Source organism: Apteryx mantelli, chromosome 10, assembly GCF_036417845.1.
Source record: "Apteryx mantelli isolate bAptMan1 chromosome 10, bAptMan1.hap1, whole genome shotgun sequence".
NCBI lineage: Eukaryota > Metazoa > Chordata > Aves > Apterygiformes > Apterygidae > Apteryx > Apteryx mantelli.
Genome location: NC_089987.1, coordinates 14,471,993 through 14,495,659, shown reverse-complemented (window position 1 = coordinate 14,495,659; position 23,667 = coordinate 14,471,993). Strand labels below are relative to the sequence as shown.

General features: G+C 45.8%; 1 protein-coding gene across 2 annotated transcripts; it reads left to right on the top strand.

Annotated features, from left to right (window-relative positions):
* The first annotated feature begins 621 nt into the window (after positions 1–621).
* On the top strand, positions 622–8,983 carry PLEKHF1 (pleckstrin homology and FYVE domain containing 1). Of its 2 annotated transcripts, none has more exons than XM_067302897.1 (2): positions 622–690; positions 6,477–8,983. In XM_067302897.1, the coding sequence occupies exon 2, from the start codon at positions 6,489–6,491 to the stop codon at positions 7,308–7,310; it is 822 nt and encodes a 273-aa protein (XP_067158998.1). In that variant the 5' UTR covers positions 622–690; positions 6,477–6,488; the 3' UTR covers positions 7,311–8,983. The 2 variants fall into 2 exon arrangements, with proteins under 2 accessions (XP_067158998.1, XP_013796705.1); XM_013941251.2 differs by lacking the exon at positions 622–690 and adding an exon at positions 4,519–4,628.
* The last annotated feature ends 14,684 nt before the right edge of the window (positions 8,984–23,667 follow it).

Below are 23,667 nucleotides of genomic sequence, written 5' to 3'. Positions count from 1 at the left end.
AGGGGGCCACGCGAGGGCGGGAGCCGCGCGCCCCAGGGCCCGGCTAGCGCCCCCGCGGCGGCCGGAGGCCCCGGCCCAGCTCCGCCGCCCGTGAGCGGAACCCGAGCCGCTGCCGCCAGCGGGAACCTCCCGGGCGGCCGCCCGAGCCCCGCGCAGGCCGCCGCCACGGCCTCGGGCCCCGAGGAACACGGCAGCTGGCGGCAGGCGCGCCCGGGAGGAGGCCCCCAGAACACCGCCATGAGCCGCTGCCACGGCGGGCAGCCGGCAGCTCTGGGCCGAGCAGAAACTTCGCGAAACACCTGTGACGCGACCGGAGAGCCGGTACCGGCGGCGCCCCCCAACGCCAGCTCCGGGCCCCGCGCGACGCGGCCCCGGCGCCGCGCCTCGCCCCGCCCCGCCCCGCCCCCCGGCTGCCCCGGCGCCCGCCTCCCCCCGCGGGGGGCACCACGGCGCCGCACCACGGCGCCCCCCAGCGGCGCCATGGCCAGCGCCGCGCCGCCTGCCCCGCTCCGCCCCCGCCCTCGCTGCCGCCCGGGGAGGGGGCGGGCGCGCTGCGGCGGCGGCGCGCGCCGATTGGCTGGGCGGGCGAGGAGGGCGGTGGCGGCGGCGCCTCGCCCGCGGGGCGGCGGCGGCGGCGCGGAGCCGGGCCGGGACGCGGGGCCGGGAGGCGGCGGGCGCCTTCCCGCACAGGTAGCGGCGCCGCTCGGCGGCGGGTCGCGCGGGGGGGGGGCAGCGGCCGGGCCGGAGCGCGGGGAGGTGCCGCCGCGGCGGGGCCGCCCTGGCAGCGGCGGGGCGCTGCCCGCGGGGCAGGAGTTGGCACGGGCGCAGGGTCTCGGGAGGGGAGACTCGCTTGGCGCGGGCAGCCGGTTCGCCGCCGCGCGAGCCCTTTCGCGGGGCGCGCTGCCGGCTCCGAAGCTGCTGCCGCTCGGAAACCAGCGCTGCAGCCGGACCGCCGCGGCCCGAGCCGCTCGGAGGGACGGCGGCGCTCGGTAGCTCCTCGCGTCTCTTCCTGACGCCTCCGGGTCACGCGCGAGCACGCTCCCGCTCCCGCCCGCGCCCCTCGAGGGAGCGGAGCCGTCGGGGTTCACCCGGGCGCGCTGGGCGCACGTTCGGCACCGCGCTCAAGACCGTGTGCGGGCCCGGGGTCGCTCCTTGCTGCTCTCTACGGCGCCTTGGCGTTTCCGAATGACCTAAAAGTTGATTAATTAGATTAATTTTAAGGCTAGAAGGGACCCTTACGTCGTCTAGTTTGACACACAACAGAGACAAAAGAAATGAACCTTGTTGCTCCGCTTTAAGAGGAATACCTCACATTTGGCTACGCGTATCCTCTTTTGAGAGGCACGTGCCCCTTCAGACATGGGGAGCGATGCAGAATGCAGTTCTTCCCGCGGTGACTGTTCACTCTCATGGCAAAGCTGTGCACGTTATTTCTCATTAGAGCTCCTCTAACCAGTGGCCTGACCAAATAGGGTTTTGTTAGAGCCCGTTAGCCTCTAGCACGATTGCCGGGGAGCCTCTTATGGAGGTCTGTGGAAACGATCGGTCGGTGGGCTCATCGTCTTGAGTGACGGTGGGGAGGATGCACTCCGCACTTGGCGTATCACCCTGCTGCCGTTGCTTGAGGATGTGCGCAGGGACAGAGAGCTGGGGAGAGTAAGGGGATCAGACTGCTACTTGAGTTTTAGGTTTTCCTTCCCTCTCCACAAAGCTGTTTGGACACCTCTGGACCTGGGTGGTACGTGCAAGAGCCACGGCTGAGCCTGGACTACCACCTGCTGTTTGGCGGTGTTGGTCTGAGCCCCACCAAACGCCCTTCTCAGCTCCCACCCCACTCTGGCGAGCGACATGCCAGAGGTCCTGGACATACCCAGCGGCAGTGGCAAGAAGCTCAGTGGCTCTGTTAGCCCATTTCCCACTGGGGCTGGTGGCATTTCTCCATCTAGGGCCCGGTGTGATAGTCCTTCCCAAAATGCCGGTGTACTGAACCAGGTTCCCCATGAGCATGGCAGGATGGGGGTTGCCAGAGCCCTGCTCTCTCCTTGGCCCCCATGGCTCAGTAGTTACAGCAACTCATGAAGGAGGGAGATGCAAGTTCAAATCCCCCTCAGGCGAAAAAAAGGAGTGGAACAGTGTTTACCATGCTCTATAGGTGTGTTCTGGGCACTGAGTGCCAAAATAAATAGCAAATGCCTCTTGCTTACCATGCCTTGTGAGAAAGAGTTTATGCCAGCCCTAAGTCCAGAAGGGACTTCACAGTTGAGTGAACAGAAAGAGAGTGCAAGTTCTGGAGAGGGATGAGACTCAGGGCGTTTTCTGCTGGCTGACTTGAGCAGTCAGATCCCCTCTCCACATGCAAGGGATGGTCCATAAAGACCAGCATTAGGTATGCAAGGAATGCTAAGACTGTCGATTCGGTTTGACAGCAAGGACTGAGAAATTGGGTGCAGCAACTCACAAGGATCTTCATCTAAGCCATCCACCTTAGATGCATGACTTGAAAAACATACCACAGACTCACTGACCCAGGAGCTTAAGTTGAAATGCTCTGCCTGTCATGCATCAGCGTAGCTGTTTATAATCACAAGTTAGTAAGTGCTCATTGTTAAAAGATGCAACTTACTGCGGAGTTGAGTGCAGAAGAAAATGGGTATTTTTTCCCTTTGAATATCAGTCATATTCACTGAGCTATATATTCACTGAATAATAATTGATTGCATGCAGAAAACAACAGGTCATGACAAAATAAAAAAACAAAACTTTTCTATGCCATGCCAAAAACTCCTATGAAAAGTAGAACGCTAGTAAAGCACATCCTCCTGCCCTCATTTAGCACATCTCTTTTCTCTTTTTTTCACCAGTGTCGGAAGCTCAGGGCTATATTAAGAGTTTATTGTTTAATGGTTATAGATAGTTGATACATCTGAAATGAAGCTTAAACCAATTCCCCCAAACATAGAAGTTTGAATGGTGTTGTCCTTTTGTCACAGGCGTCATATGTGCCTGCATGTGTATTACTTAGGTAGTAACCATCACAATCCTTCTGACCTGGCAGAACAAACTTGGACAAACGGACAAAAATATTTACCAAAATGAATCAAATAGGGTGGACTTTAAATCTTGATTGCACTTGTGTTTGAAAACGAGCTAGCTTACATTTTCTGGCTCTTTGCAGGCACAGTCTTTATCTCCAAAAAAACTTTTTCATTACCATTAGGAGCTGGTACATGGAGTTCTCTAAAAATAGAATTGTCTCATGCACCACACTCACTTGGGAGAGTGGACTATACTTCTAAAATACAGAAAATAAAAATAAAAGATGCAGTCCTAAGTAAAAAGCTGGGGCTTCATAATCCAGAAACATTAGCAATTGAGAAGTGAGCATAGCAGTATATAGGGATTCCTACGGGATTCATTTTACATTGTTCCTTCTCTTCTATAGACTGCTAACCACTGCATATATTGAACCTTTCTCAAATCATTTCATTCCCCATAAGTCCTATAGAGCCTGAGAGTCCTTACCACTTTACAGATGGGTAACATGGCAGGGGGAGAGGAGAAACCACAGTGGGGGTCAGGAACAGAACTCAGAAGAGAACCCAGAAGTCAAATTTTATTTACTGAAACTGGACAGAGCAGGATTAACTGCTTGGTTTATCCCATTTGGTGTTGTTGGTGTCAAAAATTATTTACAGTATTTTGTTGCATTTGCTGCCTTTCCACACCAAACTTTCCAAACTGTAATTTCTGTTGTTTTTTTTTCCCCCTTTATTCCTTTGTGTGCTCCTCTGTCCCTTTCACTCAAAAGCGCCTCATCCAAGCTTTTGTTTGTAAGAAACCTGAGGAGAACACAACCCAGGACAGGTAAGACTCCAGCTATTCAAAGTCAGGGAGTTTAGTGTTCAGCTGTGGACTGTATTTTGCCCTGCCTATTTGTTTGTACTTCGACCTATTATGGCCCAATTTTATGAATTAAGAGAGAGAAAAAATGTGCTGCATTGTGCAACCCAAAATAGATTTGAATTTAGATCCTGTAGCAGAGCCGCTCCCTCAGTACGTGGATCCAGTCAGGCTGGCAAAGCACTGAGGGGGATGGAGTCTCTCTCCTCTCCTGACAACAAATAATAAATCCCTTCATATAGCTTCTGAATATGTGTATTGAAATGGAAGGTTCTTTAGGGCATTACTGCAGCTACTGCTCATCTAATCACACCCTTCCACATCTGGCTGCAGTACACCCCTTGGAGGAGTAGTCATGATGACCACCTCGTGACTACGGACTGTTGGCTCAGCTCTGATCTCAGGAGAGTGGGGCATGGGCTTGTTCTTGCATTCAGCATGCCAAAGCCTGCCTCTTTCTTTACCTCTGTCTGATCTTCAGAAAGCAGAAAGTTTTCAGAAACATTTTCCTACTCCAGAGCTGCTCATTTCTCTGACTTTCTCTGAAGGTAGTTTCTTATCCTGCTACTGTCTCTCTGATGCTTTTTGTTGTAAATATCTATATTGTAGTTAATTTTAAGTTGCACTTCATACTGAAGAACATACATGAGTGAATGTGCTCAGCCCTGTCCAACTCCATCAAATCTGTCTGGTGCTTCAAGACCCTGAAGAAATACATCCTTACAGAAGTAAGTCAGAGGCCCTGGGGTCATCTCTCTGATTTGAGGGAGACCATGGTTTTGTCCTCTTTTAGTGACTTGTCAGCTCATATTCACCTTATCATGTCAGTATCAGAGATGATCCCCAAACTCTTGAAAGGTCGTTCTTGGAACAATTGTCACAGAGTAGACGGGGCTCGCAGAAGTGATGCTTGCATCCTGGCAGACTCCAAACAAGCCCCTGTGTTGCTGAAGGTGCTGTCCCCATGGATTAACAAGAAATCCCAATGACGTGCAGTCACAGGAGCCAGCTTTTCAGAAGCACTGGCCGCATAACACTCTTCTTGGTGAAAGCTGTTTCTGCAGATCAGGTCATTTCATTCGGATTCCCTCCTGGGGCTAAACCAGTGCCTTAACTTTCTGCAGACTGTAGGGAAATTCAGAACATCCTGGCCAGCTCCAAAGAAAAATATTCTGGGGACTCAGGAGAATTAAGCAGTCTGTTTGTTAAATAGCTTAGGCAAGAGATAAACAGCGCACAGCAACCTTGAACAGCTACTCTGTGGTTTCCCTTCTAGCAGTCTGAAGGGGTGCTTTGGGGTGAAGGGCAAGACAAGAATGTAAATCATCATTATCCCAAAGACACCCTATCTGGGTTCCAACACTCTACAGCTGTAAAGGTTCAGTACAAAGAGGATGGGAAAAACTGTGGACAGGGGCTCTGTATTAGTGATTCTATGAAATGCTAATAGAAACTAGGGCTACACACATTCCTGTGATCTCTGAGCTACCTCGTGATCTCTGAACTACCTCGCTTTAAGAGGAAATGACTCACTTTTTCATGGACGTTACGCCTATATGGTCTTGGGGCAATACCATTAAACACAGAAGGAATTAGGAGCAAACAAGAAAAAATGAACTTGCAAACATAAATTGCTTCCCTTCCTACAAACTAGGGATAGCAAAACATTTACTTTTACGTCAGAGTATCTGTATGTTTTTAAATAATCCCAGCTACTATGAGAATGATGGTGCGGAGGTGTAGGGAAGGATGAGCATGCTTTCTTCTACTTTCCTTTCAGCGGAGGTCAGAGCATTTTCCAGAATGATGTGTCTTTTAACTGGAAGCACCAGTGGCCCAAACATAGCTGGGGTAATGGAGGCAGGTGTTGGCTTGCATGGGTTTGTTCACATGGATTGTGCTTTTTTCCCCCCCCTCGTTATTCAAGGAGGATCAGAAGCAACAAACAACAGAGCATGCTGGCCTCTTCTTCTAAAGCATTACCTTAGCTCTGGCCCAAAATGGCATGGTAACTCAAGAAAAAGGGTGTACTCTCCCAGAAATGGGAGAGTTGCTCCAAAGACCAAGGATTTCCTCCCTGAGTCTGCATCAGCCTGTCATCAGTTAGCTCACTGCACTAGCACGATGTCTGCGCCGTGTTGCAGGTGCACTCCCTGACGTCAGCACCAAGAGGGCAGGGACAGAAAGGGGATGGTGCTGGTACCCTCTAATTATCACAGTACAATAACTCCTGTGCAAGTAATTACATAACCACATAAAAGTACCACATAAAGGGTATGTCAGACCAACCTGCTTCCTCTATTATGGGAAAACAGTTATACTGGTAGAAAAGATTGTAATGGAATAGGTGACTCCACATTAGAGGGACTGAACTGCTTTAACTAGCCACTAAAGTGGGTCAGAAACTTGTGTTTATTACCTTTTTAAAGTAATTTTTTAAAGTAAAGACTAATGAGGAGATTAATCATAATCTCAGATTAGAAACTTCTCACCTGGGCATAAATTTGCTACCCAGTCTCCTGCTGGTGCTATTGTTTGGTGCAGCTTCACCACTTCCTTTATTTTCCTCTCTTCAGAGCGAGTTGGAGATGGTGGACCATCTTGCAAACACTGAGATCAACAGCCAGCGAATTGCTGCCGTGGAAAACTGCTTTGGGGCATCTGGGCAGCCCTTAGCTGTGCCAGGAAGGGTCCTTTTAGGGGAAGGGATTTTAACCAAAGAATGCCGCAAGAAACCCAAGCCTCGCATATTCTTTCTTTTCAACGACATCCTCGTGTATGGGAGCATAGTGATCAACAAAAGGAAGTACAATTCCCAGCACATCATTCCCCTTGAAGATGTCACTTTGGAGACACTGCCAGACACCTTGCAGATGAAGAACCGCTGGATGATTAAAACCTCAAAGAAGTCCTTTGTGGTTTCTGCAGCCTCCCTCACAGAGAGGAAAGAGTGGATCAGCCATCTGGAGGAGTGCATCAGACACCTGCTGACAAAGATGGGCAGGCAGCCCTCCACTGAGCATGCTGCCCCTTGGATCCCGGACAAGGCAACAGATATCTGCATGCGCTGCACCCAGACCAAGTTCTCCACACTCACCCGAAGGCACCACTGCCGCAAGTGTGGCTTTGTCGTGTGCGGAGACTGCTCCAGGCAGAGGTTTTTGATGCCACGGCTGTCCCCCAAGCCCCTGAGGGTCTGCAACCTGTGCTACAGACAGCTGCAGGCAGAAAAGAAGAAGGAAGCGGAGGCTGATCTCCGGCAGCCAGAGCAGTTCCATGCTGCCATGCCAGGCTATGAACCTTCTAGCGGCGACGACAGTGACAAATCTGATGACGACAAAGTGGACCACTGGCCAGCAGACACAGAGTTTTATACCTCAGAAGTATCTTGGTCATCTTTCCATAGCTGACCTTCTTGGGGGCAAGTGGCATTTGAAAACTGGGAGGCCAACCACTGGCCTCCAATGCCTGTCCTTGATATTTCCTCTGGAGGCCATGCCTAGGAAGGTGGATATTGGCCCCTGTTTGTGCTGTCTATTTGGGAGACAGGGGTGAGAGGTTGCCCCTAGTAATTCTGAGAATGTGTCATATTACACAAGCAGGGAGAGAAACAGCTTAGTGAAGAGCACAGACTAAGGTAGAGGAGACCTGCAGATCAATGCTGGTTCAAATGAGTTCACCCTTCTGTGCCTTAGTTTTCCTGTTGCAAAAACAAAGCAATACTAACGTCTTTTCTTAAATGTTTTGAGATCTACAATTGGAAGGAAAAGGAAAAGAAAAATCAAAATCATTGATTTAAATATGCTTGTCTGCTAGCGATGAGTTTGTCTTTCTAAGGCTAGAGGACCTCCAGATGGGGCACTGCAGAAAGGTACTTTTGCTGCCTGTGGTCTGTTTTCTCTGTGGAGAACAGAGAACTTCCAGGGCTGGCATTTTCCATAAGCATTAAATCTACTTTAAAAGATTCTCACTGAAAGTGTGCAAGCCCAGCTGGACAGCTTCTCATCTCTGTATGGCAAGATAAGCACAGGCTTTGGTTTCTACGCTAGGTTTTCTGAACCTTGGAAACACTAAGGGAATTGTGCTCTGAATGCAGTGAGGTCATATGAGGCTTGATAGGAGCAGCCTTAGCAAGGCACTGGAGCATTCAGCTCTCATGTGGAAAGAAGCCATTTTGGTGATATCAGACAAGCAGGGAGGGAGGAGGAGAGGAGAAGAGGGTGGGTAAGATTTTATACAGAGGAATGGGGTAAGGAAGAACCTTCCTGAAGTTGACTCAACTAAGTGCAAAGCCTCGGATCTCAAAATAGGTGGATTCACCAGATTACCAAAGGCTTGATTAACTCAAGCCTATCAGGGAGGAGTTGCTAAAAGTCTTGAAGGAAGATCCAGAAAATGCCCTAAATTAGGATATTGTGAGGTGCAGCATTTCAACTTCCACTTGCCTCCTGAGCAAGACCCCAGGGAAGTGGATGCTTACCTGTGTGCTCATCTCATTTGTATCAGTCTCACTGAGTTCAAAGTTAAGATCCTGAATGTGTTTTCAGGACAAGAGCCCAAGACTTTATAGTTAACTTGATTTGAACTTTTAAGTTCATGTCAGGTTAGAAATAAACTGTTTTTATTCAAATATTCTATCTTAATGTAGTATGGGAGTAAATATACTGAAAGTTAGACAACGGCAATTGTATTGCAGCAGACATTTCAACAACAAAATCTGTTATTTTTTAGTATATTTTTGTATTGTGTATTTTATATTCTGAAAAAGAAACATGGCTGAGAGTATGCTTCCAATGTTACAAGCTATTTCCTTACCATTATTTGGTCCAAATACTGCATTGCATGCCAAATGGCCAGACTTAGGTTTTTCAAATTTACGTTCAAAATAATCATTCTTCCTTTCTTGTAAGCTGCCACTGTTGAATGAATTTGTATTATCTGACTGTGTGTGAATAAAGATATGACCAACAGGAAGAAGCCAGGAAAGCACAACAAAGTGTGTTGTTTTTTAATGAGAGTCTTAAGAAACAGGACACATGCTTTGATTTAAGTGTGGCCAGCCCAGCATGAATTCTAATTCTTCAGCAACTCCTCAGTCATGGGATGAATATTCTGGTTTTCTTTTTACTATTTTAAGGTGAGTGTGAGTGATAAATTGCTAAATCTGATGCTTCCTTTCTGTTTATCCCATTCTTTCATCTGACCAAGTTTTCCAAGTCTTTTGCAATCCTCTGCAGCAGTTTATGTTAACTGAAATGGTATTTTTCCAGTGGAGACGTATCTTAGAGTGGGTCAACAAACTTTATGACCTAAACAGATGTTTCTGTTTTTTTAAAAGTAATAAGTACACAGAGTTCTGTTTTTTCCATTCCTCTTCAAGTTTAGTTCATAATTCTGAGCAGCAGTGATTGTTTTTATAATGCCTCCCACCCGCCAGAAGGGTGTATATGCTATGCAAACAGAAAATGACCTTAAAAATAAACAGCCATTAGAACAGTTCACAAGCCAAAAATAGCACAGTTGTTGAATCAACTTCCATAACTTAAGTTCCAATTCTCTACTCCTTAGTCAGGCAAAACTCCCTAGTTCCTTCCCAGTAACTGGTTCAGAAATATATTCCAGTTTCAATCTACTCCATAGTCCTCTTAGTGATCAGCTTTTTTTTAAATCTTATATATATAAAGGTCTTGCTATTAACAGGCCCCAAAAGAACTATGAACTGTTCTTATCCACTAATGAGGGGCAGTCACAGCTTTAAAAAATGCCTTGTTATAGAGCAAGACCTTTTCTTAGTCAGAGAACCCCCCCACCCACCCCAAAAAAAAAGCCTTCTGTGCATGCAGTAGTTCATGGCCTTTCCTAAAATGCAGAGATCTTCCAGTAACTCTTACTTCCCCATTTGTTACAGAAAGTAGGTATGGAGAAGAGTCAAGGGTAGAAAAGCTGTGACACTCTTGAGTAAAAGGGTGAATAGTTAGCATCACAAACACGGGTATTTTGAGTATCAGTCTGAACATAGTGTTTTGGAGCTAGGGTGCACGTTAGTACTTCTCACAACATTTTCCAGTATTACTGGGCAATGGATCAGTGTTAAGCTCAGTTACGCAGCAGTGCAGGCAGAGTGCTTCAGAGTATCGCACAGCAGCTGCTGCCGCGACCCTTGGCTGTGATGACCAGGGAGACCTGGAGAGGCTGGGGCTGGAAGAGATTTGAGAAGACATTTCACATGGAAGGCCTAAGTAACCTGTGACTTCTAAATTGTTAATATGTATAGTAAGAGGAGTCTGCCTAGGAAAAGATGAGGAAATTTAAACAAAGACTCTTTTTTTTTTTTTTCTTCTTCCCTTTTTAGTTTTCTTAGCCAAGCTTGGGAGCTCAGCACTGGGATTAGAGCCTGGGGCTCCTGGCTTGTAGCCTGCTGAACACATGGGTTTTACATCACCCTTTGTGCTGTGATAGTCCATTTTGGAGTTTTCCAGCCTGATTCTATTCTATTTCCAGTGCATTAATAGGGCATTTCCTGGTTTGGGGCATTTTTTATTTTTGTTTGTTTGTTTTTTAGCTAAATAAATCTGTTACCAGAGATTAGCTAAAGTCTGCAAACCCACATGACTGGGAAGAGTAGTAGCTTGAATGCTCACTTTGAGAAAGGATGTATGCTGGGAATTTTGCAGGGTCGTATCCTCTTCCTAAAAGACTCCCTAACATGGTGCATGGAGAGCAGTTGCCAGAAGGGGTTTCTTGCTCAGCCTCCTGCAGAAAGTGCGAGGATCTGATCAGTGCAGCACTGTACAGCCACCCCTCCTGCGCACCCGCCTGGGCGCTCGCCTGAGCCCGTGGTGAGCTGGCTCAGGAAATCACACTGGCTGAAAACTTTTTGCTTGTCTGAGCTGGCCCAGCCAGGACACTCAGACAAGCACCAGTGATGATGCAAAGGAAGGGATAATAATGCACAGCCAGAGCAAACCAGGCAGGACAGTGGCAGCCCTGACTTAGACTGATTTAAGCTTGCAGCTGCTGGGTCAGGAAAGCAGTGAATAGCAAAAAGAGTTACAGATCTGCAGCCTGGAGGGTTGTCTAGGAGGGAAAGGCAGCAGAATAAGAAGGTACTATGAAGATCTTTCATTTCAGTAAATCCTGGAACAACATAGGAAAGAAATGGACAAGTAGAGACTGAAGGACTAGTTGGAATCTAGTTACTTTTAGAAAAATGCAAGAATTCTTTGGCCCTCAGCAAAATCATTGCTTTTCAGCTGGGCACACAAACAGCAAAGGACTGTCCCATAGATGTCAGGAGCAAGAAGAAAGTTAACGCATTGAAAGAGACAGACAGAACTTGAATTTTAACATCAGACCTGCTGAAATTGCTGGGGATTCTCCAGCAAAATGACAGGAAAACAGAGTTAAAGGCCATGCAATGATGAAATCCACATCAGGTCTCCAAAGTCAATAGGATGATAAGGAAAATGCTGTTACTGCGGCAGCCAATCATAAAAGCAGAATAAAAGGTAACTGGGAGATCTGATTTGTGAGTAAGTGAAAAGAAAGGGTCAAAGAGCTCCAATGAAAACTGTGTGCTCAACCTTCCCCGGGGGCAAAGCCAAGGAACACCACAAAGTCAAGAGCATAGTGCTGACTCAGCACAGTTCACACATGTATGAAGGCAATAATGTGAGCCAGCTTCACAGTCAAATTCTTGCTCCAAGTTACTTAAACACTTAGTTTCTATCCAAGCAGGAGTTCTGGCTCTGCCACAGCCCTTGGCCTCTTCCAGCATTGGAAGGCTGTTTTTCATTTTCTTCATCTTGGGATTTTTGGTTAACAGAAGGAGCTGATTAGCACAGAGGGCCCCAACTACTGCTGAGCTTTAAAGTGCTATGTCTCAAACTAATAATACAGGCTTCTATTTTCTGACTTTTTCTGCTCTAAGCCTTAGATTTTTAAGAAAGGGGTTAAGGGAAAGTGGAAATTAAACTACATTTACTGTCACTTCCATGGAGGACACAGGATTGCAAAAGATCTCCAAGAAATGCTTGCCCAACCAACCAAGACCTGAGCACTGGAGACCACAGCCTCGGTGCCGAGCAGCAGTGACTGGGAAGGAATCCCCTGTCGGCTCAGAGCGAGCTCCTCAGCTTGTGCTGAGTGCAGTTTTCTAACATGGATGACTGGGATGAGCTTTCCCAACTGAAGCAGCAGCTGAGAATGCTGTTTAAAGGAAGTTGGCTAGTTTTCTCTTCGTGTCACATTTACATACCAGAAAAGTCACTGTCAGCAGGTTGGTTTCACGCATCTCAGTGCTGGTGAACAACCCCCTCGAGTAAAGAGCACTTTGGCGCACCCATCGTGAAACTGTGCAAAGTCTCCTTGGCACACGACCGAGTCCCAGAGGAGTGCCAGACTGCAACTTCGTACGCACCTCCCTCCACTGCTGCATGGTGGAGAGGAAGCTCAGCCAGGCCGGGCTGCCATCAGGAGCCAGTACAGAGCGGAAGGCAGAGGGAACAAGGTAGCAATGGAAAATGCGTTGCCTCCATGACAAGGCAGGAGACGACCCCAAGGAGGCAGGTGCTGCGTGCTCTTCCCCACGCAGTCCAGCCCACTCCTAACACAAGTGGGAGAGCACATGGTTCTCCAGGTGCCAGCAGCGAGAGCCCCACAGGTCACCACTCTAATCTCAGTTAATCCTTTCCTCCCAGAGCGAAGGCTACGCTGGCCTGGTTTTACTGAATCCCTGTGGAACGGGTTATACAGAGACCTCCAACAAGTTCCTGTTTCCACATCACGGGGTAAAGCACCTGGGGTGCAACGAATAGCCAGTGTGTCACGTGCAGGGGAAATCACAGTGCAGCACACGTGTGTGGGAAAGAGCCTTTCCTGTCTGAGCACCTCCTCGTAAAACCCCCAAACAGAAAGAGCAGCCAGTGCTCAGTTCCTGGGACAGCAACCAAAGGAGAAGAGGCGTGCAGGGAAACAGTATCTAATACTGAGTAACACTGAGAAGCTCCCTTTGAAGTTGGCATTTGGCTTTCTTTCCAGTCAGACCCAGAAATGGAAATAAATCATAAGCAGGTTTTCCGTAAGCCTCTTGGACAGTGGTTCACAGCCAATAGCGAGTTACACAAGATCTCTCCAGTTTCATATAATAGGAAGGGTAGAGAAAAAGAAGGAGAGGAGCTAAATGTAAGATTTGGTTCTTACAAAGCACTCTCACATAGTGCCTTCTCTTGCGCAGTCCATCTGCTGCACAGCAGTGGTGCTCCGGCACTGGCTTCCACACTGCAGCAAGGGAGCCCTGCACAGCTGGCTGAGGACCTGCCTGGTGGAGCGAGGACGCAGCAACGCTCTTTTTAGCTTTGTCTAGCCTCTTTTTTCTTTTTTTTTTGATTAAAGAACACTTGGTTCCTATTTAATGACAGCATATTTTGTCTTTATATTTTTATCCTAAAAACAATGTGTTTTGGTGAGAAGCCTTAGAAAAACAGGATTTGAGAAGGGAAAAAACATTAACTGAAGACCAGCCAAGCCTCTTTTCTTCTAACAGAGGACAACAAGAAATAAAAGGTCACTTTTTTTTTTAATCAGAAAAATTACATATAGGGTAAAAACAGATGCCTTAGTGGTTTCATATATGAAAAATCTTCCAGAGATATCAGAGGAAAAAGTGTGACACTGAGGCCTTTCACAGTGTTTTTTTTTCCCTCCTCTCACCCAAAGCCACCAGAAGGAATCTTCTCCTGTAACACACATCCCCAAATAACCATTAGCCTGTGTGACTGCATTCACGCAGCACAGCAGAGACCCAGATTCAAGAGATACTTGATCTATTCTGACATGAATTAATAAGATGAATACCCTAATTGCTATGGGATGGGTGTATCTTCTGATTATGAAAATAGATCATCCAGGCATCAAAGAAAACACTCAAATAATCATCAAATACATCCTGTCTCACACTAAGTGAATTTTTGACCAAACCAGGTTCATCCAGCTATCCAAATAGCTTCGATTAGAGCACTTTGCTGCTTCAAGGCACTCAATCACAGCTGTTGCTGAACGCTGTTCCAGGTCTGCCATTAATATATATATATATATATATATGTACCAAATGAATAAAACTGAACTTCCTGCCTGTTTGATGGCAGTGCTCATTTATTGTTGGGAGAATCTGCACCAACTGCAGTCCCACAGGCATTCAAGAAGCAGCTATTCACTGTCCATCCTGTATTTACATATAGGAAAAACCCTTCTCAGTCATTGTTCAGGACCAAAGCAGCCATAGGACAAACTAAAATATGAGTAAGTGCAATTTTACTGGAGATACCTGCTATTCAAATCAATGGTAGACAGGTCTTTTGGCTATAGATGAAGTAGGTTAAACTAGCCCAGCTGCTTATCATCACCTTTTCCCTTCCCTCAGACTGCTCCTTGAATCTATCAAAATGGCCCAGGTTAGTTTAACAACAATTTTTTTTAAGCCATGATCATTTTGAGAGATCCCAACAAGGGATCAGCTACGCATGGCGTTATAGACCTAAGTGGACAGCAGCAAGGGTGAGCGTGCATGCTGGGGGGGGGACCTCTTCATGAGCTGCTGGACCAACGCATTAGTCCATGTGCCACCTCCTGTTTCTACATGTTACCAGACCAGCAGAACAACCCCTGTGCCTGGGACTTCACATCAGAAAAGCAGCACTTACAGAGAGACCCATTACAACTCTCCTCAACTGTTGCAACAGCATTTAACAGCTTGAACGAGTCAGATACTACAGTGCAAGCTGGCAAACCTGAAGTGCAAACCAGAACAACCAGCACCCAGGGCACAACCACTTTGTTTCCATCAGAGCATCTCTCTTGAGGAAGGCTTACTCAGCAGCAAGTTTCAGATAAACAAAACACTTTCTAGCTACCTCCAAACGAGGGACTTGAGCAAACTCCTTTGCTGACCAGCCTCTAGAAGCCAGGCAGCCCAGCAAGATTTCATTGTGTACAGCTTTCTTAGTCAAAAGGTCTTTTGTGTGTTCCTGCAAGATTTCTCACACCCTTTGCATCCCCCCAGTCCTGCTCCCTCGTGGTGCCAGCAACAAGGACACCCATCCAGCCTCAGCAGCAGGAGCAGAGAGGTAGAAAGCACTCACTGACTCATCTTCACCCCCAGGAGAGCCACCACAGCAGAGCTGCAGCAGGAGGAAGCTTCCCAGGACTTGCAGGTGTGTTTCTTCTCTCAGAGGAGATGCTGTTTTTCCCAGCTTGGCAGGATCCACCCGCTCCCCCAACACACTCCTAACACAGCTGCCGTTATTTAATCATAACAGTGGAGCAGAGGGAGGAGCAAAGCTGTGCTTTAACCCTGCCAGGGCCTCTGCAGCATAGCTCTCTGCTTTGATTCATGTGGGAGAGACACATTAGCCCCCAGACCTGAGCAGTGACAGGCCAGCATCAACCACCCTGATCCTGGGGCCAGGGGAGAACTTGGCCTGCCTGGTGTCAGGCTGACACTGCATTTGTTCGTTCTACTAGTACCACATTCAAGGTAAATACAACACTTGCAGACCAGAAGGCTGAGAAAACCCATATATCTCTGCTGGGTCCCACCAGGCACATGGGACATCACACAATGCAGCTGTTTGCAAGGAAGGAGTCTTAATGATGAGAGATTTTATGAAATCCAACTGGTAAAGAGCTATGGCATTAATCAAGGGAGGATGACACACAGACAGCCACGCTTCACTATTTCAAGACTGCAGAAGTACCATTGGTATTCCTATAACACAGCAGTTAGAGGTACATTAGAAAAGCCCTACTGGTAAATCTACATCATGGATTTTCCCAACATTGTTGTATCTGCACGCCAGTGGAATAAAATTGGTTCAAAAGCTCATTAGAAATGCCAGATGCCAGCATTTAATGGTGTTCATAGCCCCGGTTTGTTTGGTTCAGATATCCCATGAAATCACACAGTTTTTTATCTCAGCTCCATACCTGCCTTCAGTTGTGGAGTCTGATGCACCAGCTCATTTCTGTCTCGTTCCTTTGCAACAAGGACAGTGGCACAAAAGAGAGGTGAGAAATCTTCCAGCAAGTGCCCAGCCCACAGAGCCTCCAGGAAGGTGCTGCAGGACTCCAGTGCACCCAGGGCAGCTGCTTTCTAGCTCTGAGTGCTTAGACGTGAGGCTGAGATTTCCAAAGTGGCGCTTCCTAACCCTTGCTCTGATATGTGGCAGAGCCACAGGGGCACAAGTTCACTGTATTTGACCACAGCAGGTTTATGCAGACTTGAGGCATATCCTCTAGGTGTACATTACCTTCATAAAAACAGGGTCTGTGATGCAGCCAGCCTTGGCCCCCAGGGCCAGTGCAGTATCTCGTAGGGTGCCCTGTTGCTCAAACGCAACCCTTCCTAGAGCTTCACGTTTGCAAGCACTTCAGTAATACACTTACTTACAGAATATTTGTCATTTTAGCTGACAGTCTCTTTCTCCCCTTAGAGACATGTAGTAATCAGAGCCCAGCACATGACTGTATCACAGAAGGAATTTGAAAGCATGTACTTACTTTAGTCATCACAAGTTAGAGAGACTCTGCTGAAATAGTGTTACTCCTCCACACAGCTTTGCCCCCTTTTAGTGTCCCTTTTAGTGGTGAATCTGGGCAACTCATGAGCTATGCAGGGAGCCCACAAGGATCACATCCCCTCTTCCACTTGGAGGATGGGGGAAGAGCCCTGCACTGGAAGAGGATCTAGCCATTAAACAGAGCATGAGCAATGCAGCTCCCGAGAGGCAAGTTTTCACGGGCAGTTCAAGAACCAGATGTGGTATTAATAACTGTTTTGACCAAGCCAGATTGATCCACTTCCAGTACAGTTCTGCCTTCCACCCTGCAGCACTTGAACTTTCTCCTCCCTGCCTGTCCTCTCCCACCCACTGCCCCCTGAGAGTTTGTCTGTCTCCTGTGTTTCAGAGGCTGAATTTTCCTGGAGTCGAACTCTCATAGTTATGGCCAGTGGAATGTATGCTGGAATGTGGAAAATTCCTAGCTTCCTAAAGCACAGTGTATCTGGCCAAATGTGCCTCTTACAGCTGAACAAGCCTTGCATGACAAATATGTCTGTGAGCTGAGAGTCTGCTACAGTTTCTGGAAGGACAGCAAGAAAATAGATGGGTGAAGAAAAGGATGTTTTTCACACAAACTTTTAATAAGTTCTAAAAGAACATTTAACATTCAAAAAGAAAATACGAAGAACTTTTAAATGAGCATATGACCCATGTAATCTCTCTGTAAAATAACTTCTGCAAAACAAAGCAATAGCATGATGGTATTTTAATGTAACCTCCACTGTACCTGCGTGTGAGTCAAAGGAGCTTTGCTTCTTTAAAAATATTGTCTGACGATTTGGATTCAGGTGGCGTGAAGACATCATGAGAAAGGACTTTTCTGTTTGGAGCAAGCGATAAAGACCATTTTAATTTTTATGCTGACTCTGCAATCTAGTTAGAGAATGTGAAATAACTGCAACTGACTGACAGAGGGTAGGTTTTCCTATGGTTTGCTTAATCACTTGTTTGTACTCTGGAAAGTTTTCAGGGAGGAAGGTTCCATTCCTGAGAAGGGATAACAGACACAAAGGCAAATGGGCAAGTCTTCCCCTGTTACAGGAAAAACTTTCCTTATAATATGAAGTGTGCTGTACTGTTTTCAGAATATGATTACTTTGGCAGCACACGTCATATTTTACTTGCAGTAGCACATATGCTGGCACAACACTACAGAAGTTATGTGTGCCCAGTACATGTTTGGGATAAAGTATGAGAATAGCGTTAACATACGAGAGCAAAAGTTCACCTACCTGAAGATGGTTAGGGAAAATGTGCAAGAGGCAACTACAGAGTGATACATCCTCTATTTTAGTCTCTTGGCAGCCAGCGCTTTGGGACTTCTTAAGCCAGTGGCTGCATCTCGACTAACGTGTTTAATGATCCTTGCTGGCCTTCTCTTTCATTAATCTGCTTAATCGCTTTTTGAACACATTTTTGTTTTGGCATCTAGAACATCCTGTGCCAATTAGCTCCACAATTCACTTTTACATTGTGTGAAAAAATACTTCCTTTACCTCAATCATTTCAATGGGTACACCCTGACTTTTATGTAATGTTATTGTTCTTCTTGTTCTTCTCTGCCATTCATAGCCTTTATTAAAGCTCTCCCCATTAGTGTCTTTTCCAGGTTGAAGTTTTATCTATTTGATCTCTCGCTGCAGAGATGCTCTCCCATACTATGTTATCCTTCTCTGTATCTTTCCTAGCTCTACACTACCCTTCCTGACTTAAAAAGGACTAATCGGACTGGATTGAGCAGACTGTGCACAGTATTCAAGATGTAGCTGCAGCCTGGATTTACTCAGTGACATAACAAACTTTACTGCTTTGTTCTTGTTTTCCTTCCTCACACGTCCTAACTTTCTTATTCGCCTTCTGAGCTGCTGCTGAGCTTATATTTTCAGAAATCTACCACAATCACCTCAAGCTCTTCCCTCAGAGGAAATAGGTCATTCAAAGCCTAGCTTTATGCCTGTATAATGAGGGTTATCTTCCTTCTATGGACATATATCAATACTGAGCATGACCTACCATTCTACTGACCAGTTGCTCAAGTTCATGTTAGCAGCTCATGCAGACATAGGATTGCAGGCACTGGAGTACTGGGGGCAGGTGACTTAGCTGCACTGAAAGGCTTTGAAATCCTGCAGTTAAAATAGAGCATATCCACTCTTCTTTGACACGTCAGCATAGCACACGCACACAGAGTACAACCTTTTTTTCCTTAGTGACTAGTACACATACAATACAGTAAGTACAATAAGGCACCAGCAGCACAGAAACTGGGGCTCTTCAGTTCAAGCACAGCCAGAGGGCCCAGGTTTAATCCCGGTTCTAGCAGCCCTGGGACTGTACCCTCTGGACAGGGTTAAAAGCTGGTGGAGGCCATGTACGTGGATGTACATACATAGAAACAGAAACACTGCAAAACACTGGAGTCAGCTTGGACTTTGCCTAAATATCTGAGGTTCCTAAAGATGTGCCAAAGCTAACCAAAAGAAATGGGGCAGCTTTGAAGCTGGCTCAGCTGTTGGGGTATGGAAAATACAAGCAGACAGCAGTTGGTTAATTGATTTCCTCATTCTTATCTGAAGACACCATCCAATTATGTTTTATTGCATAGCAATATTATACAGTTAAAGTTAGGCATAGTAGAAACACACCTTTGTCACAAGGCTGTTTGGCAGATTAATTAGTATCAGTACAGCACTTTGAAAATGTAAAGCGCTATGAGAGTGCTCCTTATTATCCTTATTGCTACTTATCATCAGTAGCGCAACGCAAAGGCTAATCTTCGCCCTTTACCCAAGGGGGATGTGCTGCAGCCATTGTCAACAGTCGAGTCCCACGGGGCCTGGACTGGGGACATGAAAGACTGAAAGAAGGATTAGGCTCAGCAGCAGCACAAGCTCCTGCAGAGTTAAACTTCAGAGAGGGAAGTAAGCCTCAAGTATGTAAATGGCTGCCAGGCAATGGAAGACTGTTCACTGTGGTTATGGAACAAATATTTCTATATACAGATTTCTTGAGAGAACGGCCTGAAGACTGGGTAAAAACAAGCAAGCACCCTTTATGGAAACCAACCAAAACTGATCCAAGGGCCTGCTTCTCCATCACCCTTAGCATTTTATAACTGACTTTGTTCCTGCATAAGCAATTAATATAAATGCAGTTCAGTAAAAAAGTCTGCTCCATGAACTTTAGCTAGTGGACAGGCACAGAACAGGAAGCCAATTCCTACTGATACTTCAGCAAGTCTTTGCTATAACACAGTATTTGCTAGACTGTTTTGCCCTGTCCCCTCCCTTCCTAAGTTGAAGCATTTGTTCTTGCCCTCCATCTCTCCTGAGATGAAATAATATATCCTGCTGCTGAGTTTTTTCTACCCTTCACTGCTCTAAAGGGAGCAAGTTTTTAACTTACAACTTTGGAAGATCTGGTTATGTAGGGCTTAAAATTAATCTGAAAGGGCAAGGCAGAAAAGTTAGATGGTCCTCTCATTTTTGCCTAAAAGAGTAGAATAGTTAAAGCCAGAGAGATTTCAATAAATGCAGATAGAAGTTAAAATTGAAGCCTTTTTCATGCAGAAAACTTCCACTAGTATCAAATGGAATTGCCTGCCAGAGAGAGAGCAGAAATACATCCCCTAGAGAGTAACTATTGGCACTGTTACCTGAATTGGAAATACATACAGATATAAGAATTTGCTTACCTATAATTTTGTATCCCATTTTGCTTTTATCCATTGGCTCACACACTTCCGCAAGAGCTACAGATCTCCTTTAGCTCCTGGGGAATGCTAATCTGTGGGGGAGCACGGTCAGGGTTAAACAAAACCTGCCACCTGTGATAGCCCACAACAAAAGTCACTTCCACAGTCTCTCTCATGACCGACTTTCTCTTTTCTGTAAGTGTTTGGGGGGCTGATTCTGACTCAGTTCTCTGATTCTCTGATTAACTTGTCACAACATCTTCTCTACACATGGAACTGTTCAGTGAATTGCAGCAGGGCTGAGGTAAAAATATAAGCCCTTCAGTTCAGTCAGTTTTGACCCCAATTTACAAAGATTATTCATCCTATCTTAGTGACTGATACAGCAATAACAAACCTTTCCTGCTGGCTTCAGACACATACAAAGAAAAATGTGAGTGCTATATTCAAAGCAGCATGTCAGAGTATGGGAAAGATTTCATTTCACCCTAAATCACTCCTGCCCACTAAGACTGAGCAGGAAACAAGGAATACAAAATATTTGCATTCTGTTAGACATTCCTGTGCAAGGTCTAATTAGTTAAGGTCAAACATCAGTGTATATCTTTCAGTCCCCTGGAACAATGAAAGTAGCTAAGTTTCACAATCTAGCAGTTTCTTCCTCATCCTGATTGCTATGAACCTGTACTAACACTCATTACATTCTTCCTTCTTTGATGCTGATATCTTGACTGTAGGATTGGAGAGCGACTAGCTGCATAATAGTACTATTATATTTTTGTAACACACCATTTCCCATTGACAGATAAGTGAAAGGCATTCAGGAAAGAGACAGCGAGTTACTCAAGGTCACCCAGCAAACAAGCAGAGGAGCCAGCAAATGAACTGCGTCTTCAGAGTCCCAGCAAAATGGGCTTTCCACCAAGCCACACTGCTTTCTTTAGTGACAGCTGAAATGTTATCTTTGGTGAAAGATCAGCAGTGATCTAGATGAAAACCACACCAATTTGAGAGAATCACAAAGATAAAGAAGTTCAAACATAATGTCTTTACCAAATGTTGAAAGCCGTCATGTTCACGTTTGCATATATCCTCCCTGCTGAACAGTCATCCAAAGAAACTGGAATGGCTTCATTTTTGCAGACTTCAGAATAATTTTATATATTTACCTCTTAGGCTCTTGTGGAATTCATAAATCATACTTAATGAGAAGTATTAGCACAGACTTACTGCAATTACATGATGAATGTTTGATTTCTGGCTTAAAGCCTGAAAAATACATAGATTTCTGTGATCTCTAGAAAGGTAAAGATGAAACCTCATGTTTTAATTAGGGGCTAATAGCTTTAGTTCACTGCAATGTAAAGGCCTTTGTTTTTTCAAAAAGCTTTCCAACAGGGCTGAAAGGCTGCTGTTGTATTAGTCTTGAGTTGTATATCAGCTGTTGAAGCAACAGCAGCCTTTCTAAGGAGCTATTGCTTTCTCTAAAGAGCTCTTACTCAGGGGGTCGGGGGGAAAAGCATTGCTTCTACATGACCAGCTAGCCATCATCTGGTTACAGTGGGGCAAAACTGCTAGTGTAGACAGAGCTCAGAGGGTTCTACCACTGCCACTTAGGCAGGATAAAAACCCTGAACCCGCCCATGTTTCTATCGTTATCACACTGGAGCTGCTACAACATTATTAGGAAAAGATGGAGGAATTGAATTTTACATGCTGTGTGAATCTGAATAGACTTTTAACAGAAATATTTAGATTGGTATAAATTAAGTATGACTGGAAATATGTATGTGGATTAAAACACCATAAGAAGCAGCAGAACAACAATTAAAAAAGGCCTATATTGATAGCAAGGGATGCTATTTCCAGTTAATCAAATTGAGGAATGTGTTGTTTCTGTCAGGCCCAGAAGGCCTTCACTCTGATAAGAGCACAGCAGAGATGTCTTATTAACAAAAGACCCTGTACGCTGACAACAGGATGATGGCAATGAGGTTGCAGCAAATCACATATGTCATTCCTTTTTCTGTTAGCCCAGCAGGAAAGATATAAAAGATATCCTAAAGGATATAAAAGATTTGTCCAAACAAACTAGTTTATCATTGACAATCAAGAAGAACCAAGGAGATGAAGTGAGGATTTCACTTGTCCTCCATGCTGTACACAAGAAATGCTGGTCAGAACATTTAAACACATTTGTCATGAGAGTATGACTGCGTAAAATCAATTTGCTTACTGCTTTCGCATAACACAATCACCTTCCCCTTACACAAGATCATTCACTGAGTTTTGTTACACTAATTTCCTACAAACCAATCAAAAGGCAGAAAAGGGATGGTAACCATGATCATTTAGTCACTGGGTTGTAATCATCAAATAACTGTCATCTGAAAGAAATGTTGACACAGTGGGTCTCAGCAGCTTTATGCTGTGTGTACTACACAGGATCTTCCTTCAAGAGAAGAGTTATGCCAGCACCCCTGAGTCCTTCGGAAGGCATGGGCTTTCCTCTCTAAGAAAGAGATGAGCGCTCTCTGAGCAGGTGATTGCAGCCATTTCAGGTCACCAGTGTATCATGCACTGAAGCACGTATGGCTGAAGCTATAAACCATAAACTATGAAAGGGGAAAGCAGATCTGCCAGGGCACAGTGGTCTACATTCAGGCTACTGGGCGCAATATAGCACACTGCATCACTGGAATCATTAAAAGAAAAAAAGAAAAAAAAAAGTGAGAAATAATCAAATAATAATAACAAAATGCTGTTACTATCATGCCCCATTTTTTTTACCATCAGGAATTATCATCTCTCACAGCTCTCCATCGGGAGCTTGGTATTGTCATCACCATCTCACATGAAAGCGGCTGAATGGGGAAGCTCAGTGACTGCACAAAGTCATCCAGCAGAATATTGCTGCAGCAGATCAATCGTCCTCCTTAAACAAACTGCCCTAAGACAATTAGCAAAGCATCTATGCAAACCATTCCTCTATTCAAAGTGAGAAGGCACTTACAGTACAGGCAGGGGAGGGAAGCAGCCAGGACACCAAGGAAACGCAGCTACTGTTTTCCCCCCGGATGGTAAGAAATCCTGCACGGTCAGCTACACAGCACCCCCTCCTGTCAGCAGTTCACATGAGCCATATTTGAAAAAAAGAGATAGAGGCTGTCTAGTTTGGGAATAATCTTCCCCAGCAAAGCTCCCTGTAGCTACTTTTGTGTAGTGCTGGAAGAACAGGGAGCTGTCCTGAGAAAAACACCAAAGTAATGCTAATTCATGTTACTTTTCACACTAGAATAATAGGTGAAAGCTGATGTGACGAAGACAACGAAAGTCGGAGCCAAGAGCAGCCAGTCCTTCCTGAGGTTCAAAAACCAGCTCTTTGACTAACTCCCTTTTGGCCAGATTACTGCTGCTGTCTAGGTTCTCATTTCCAGCTGTTAACTCAAGATTAGT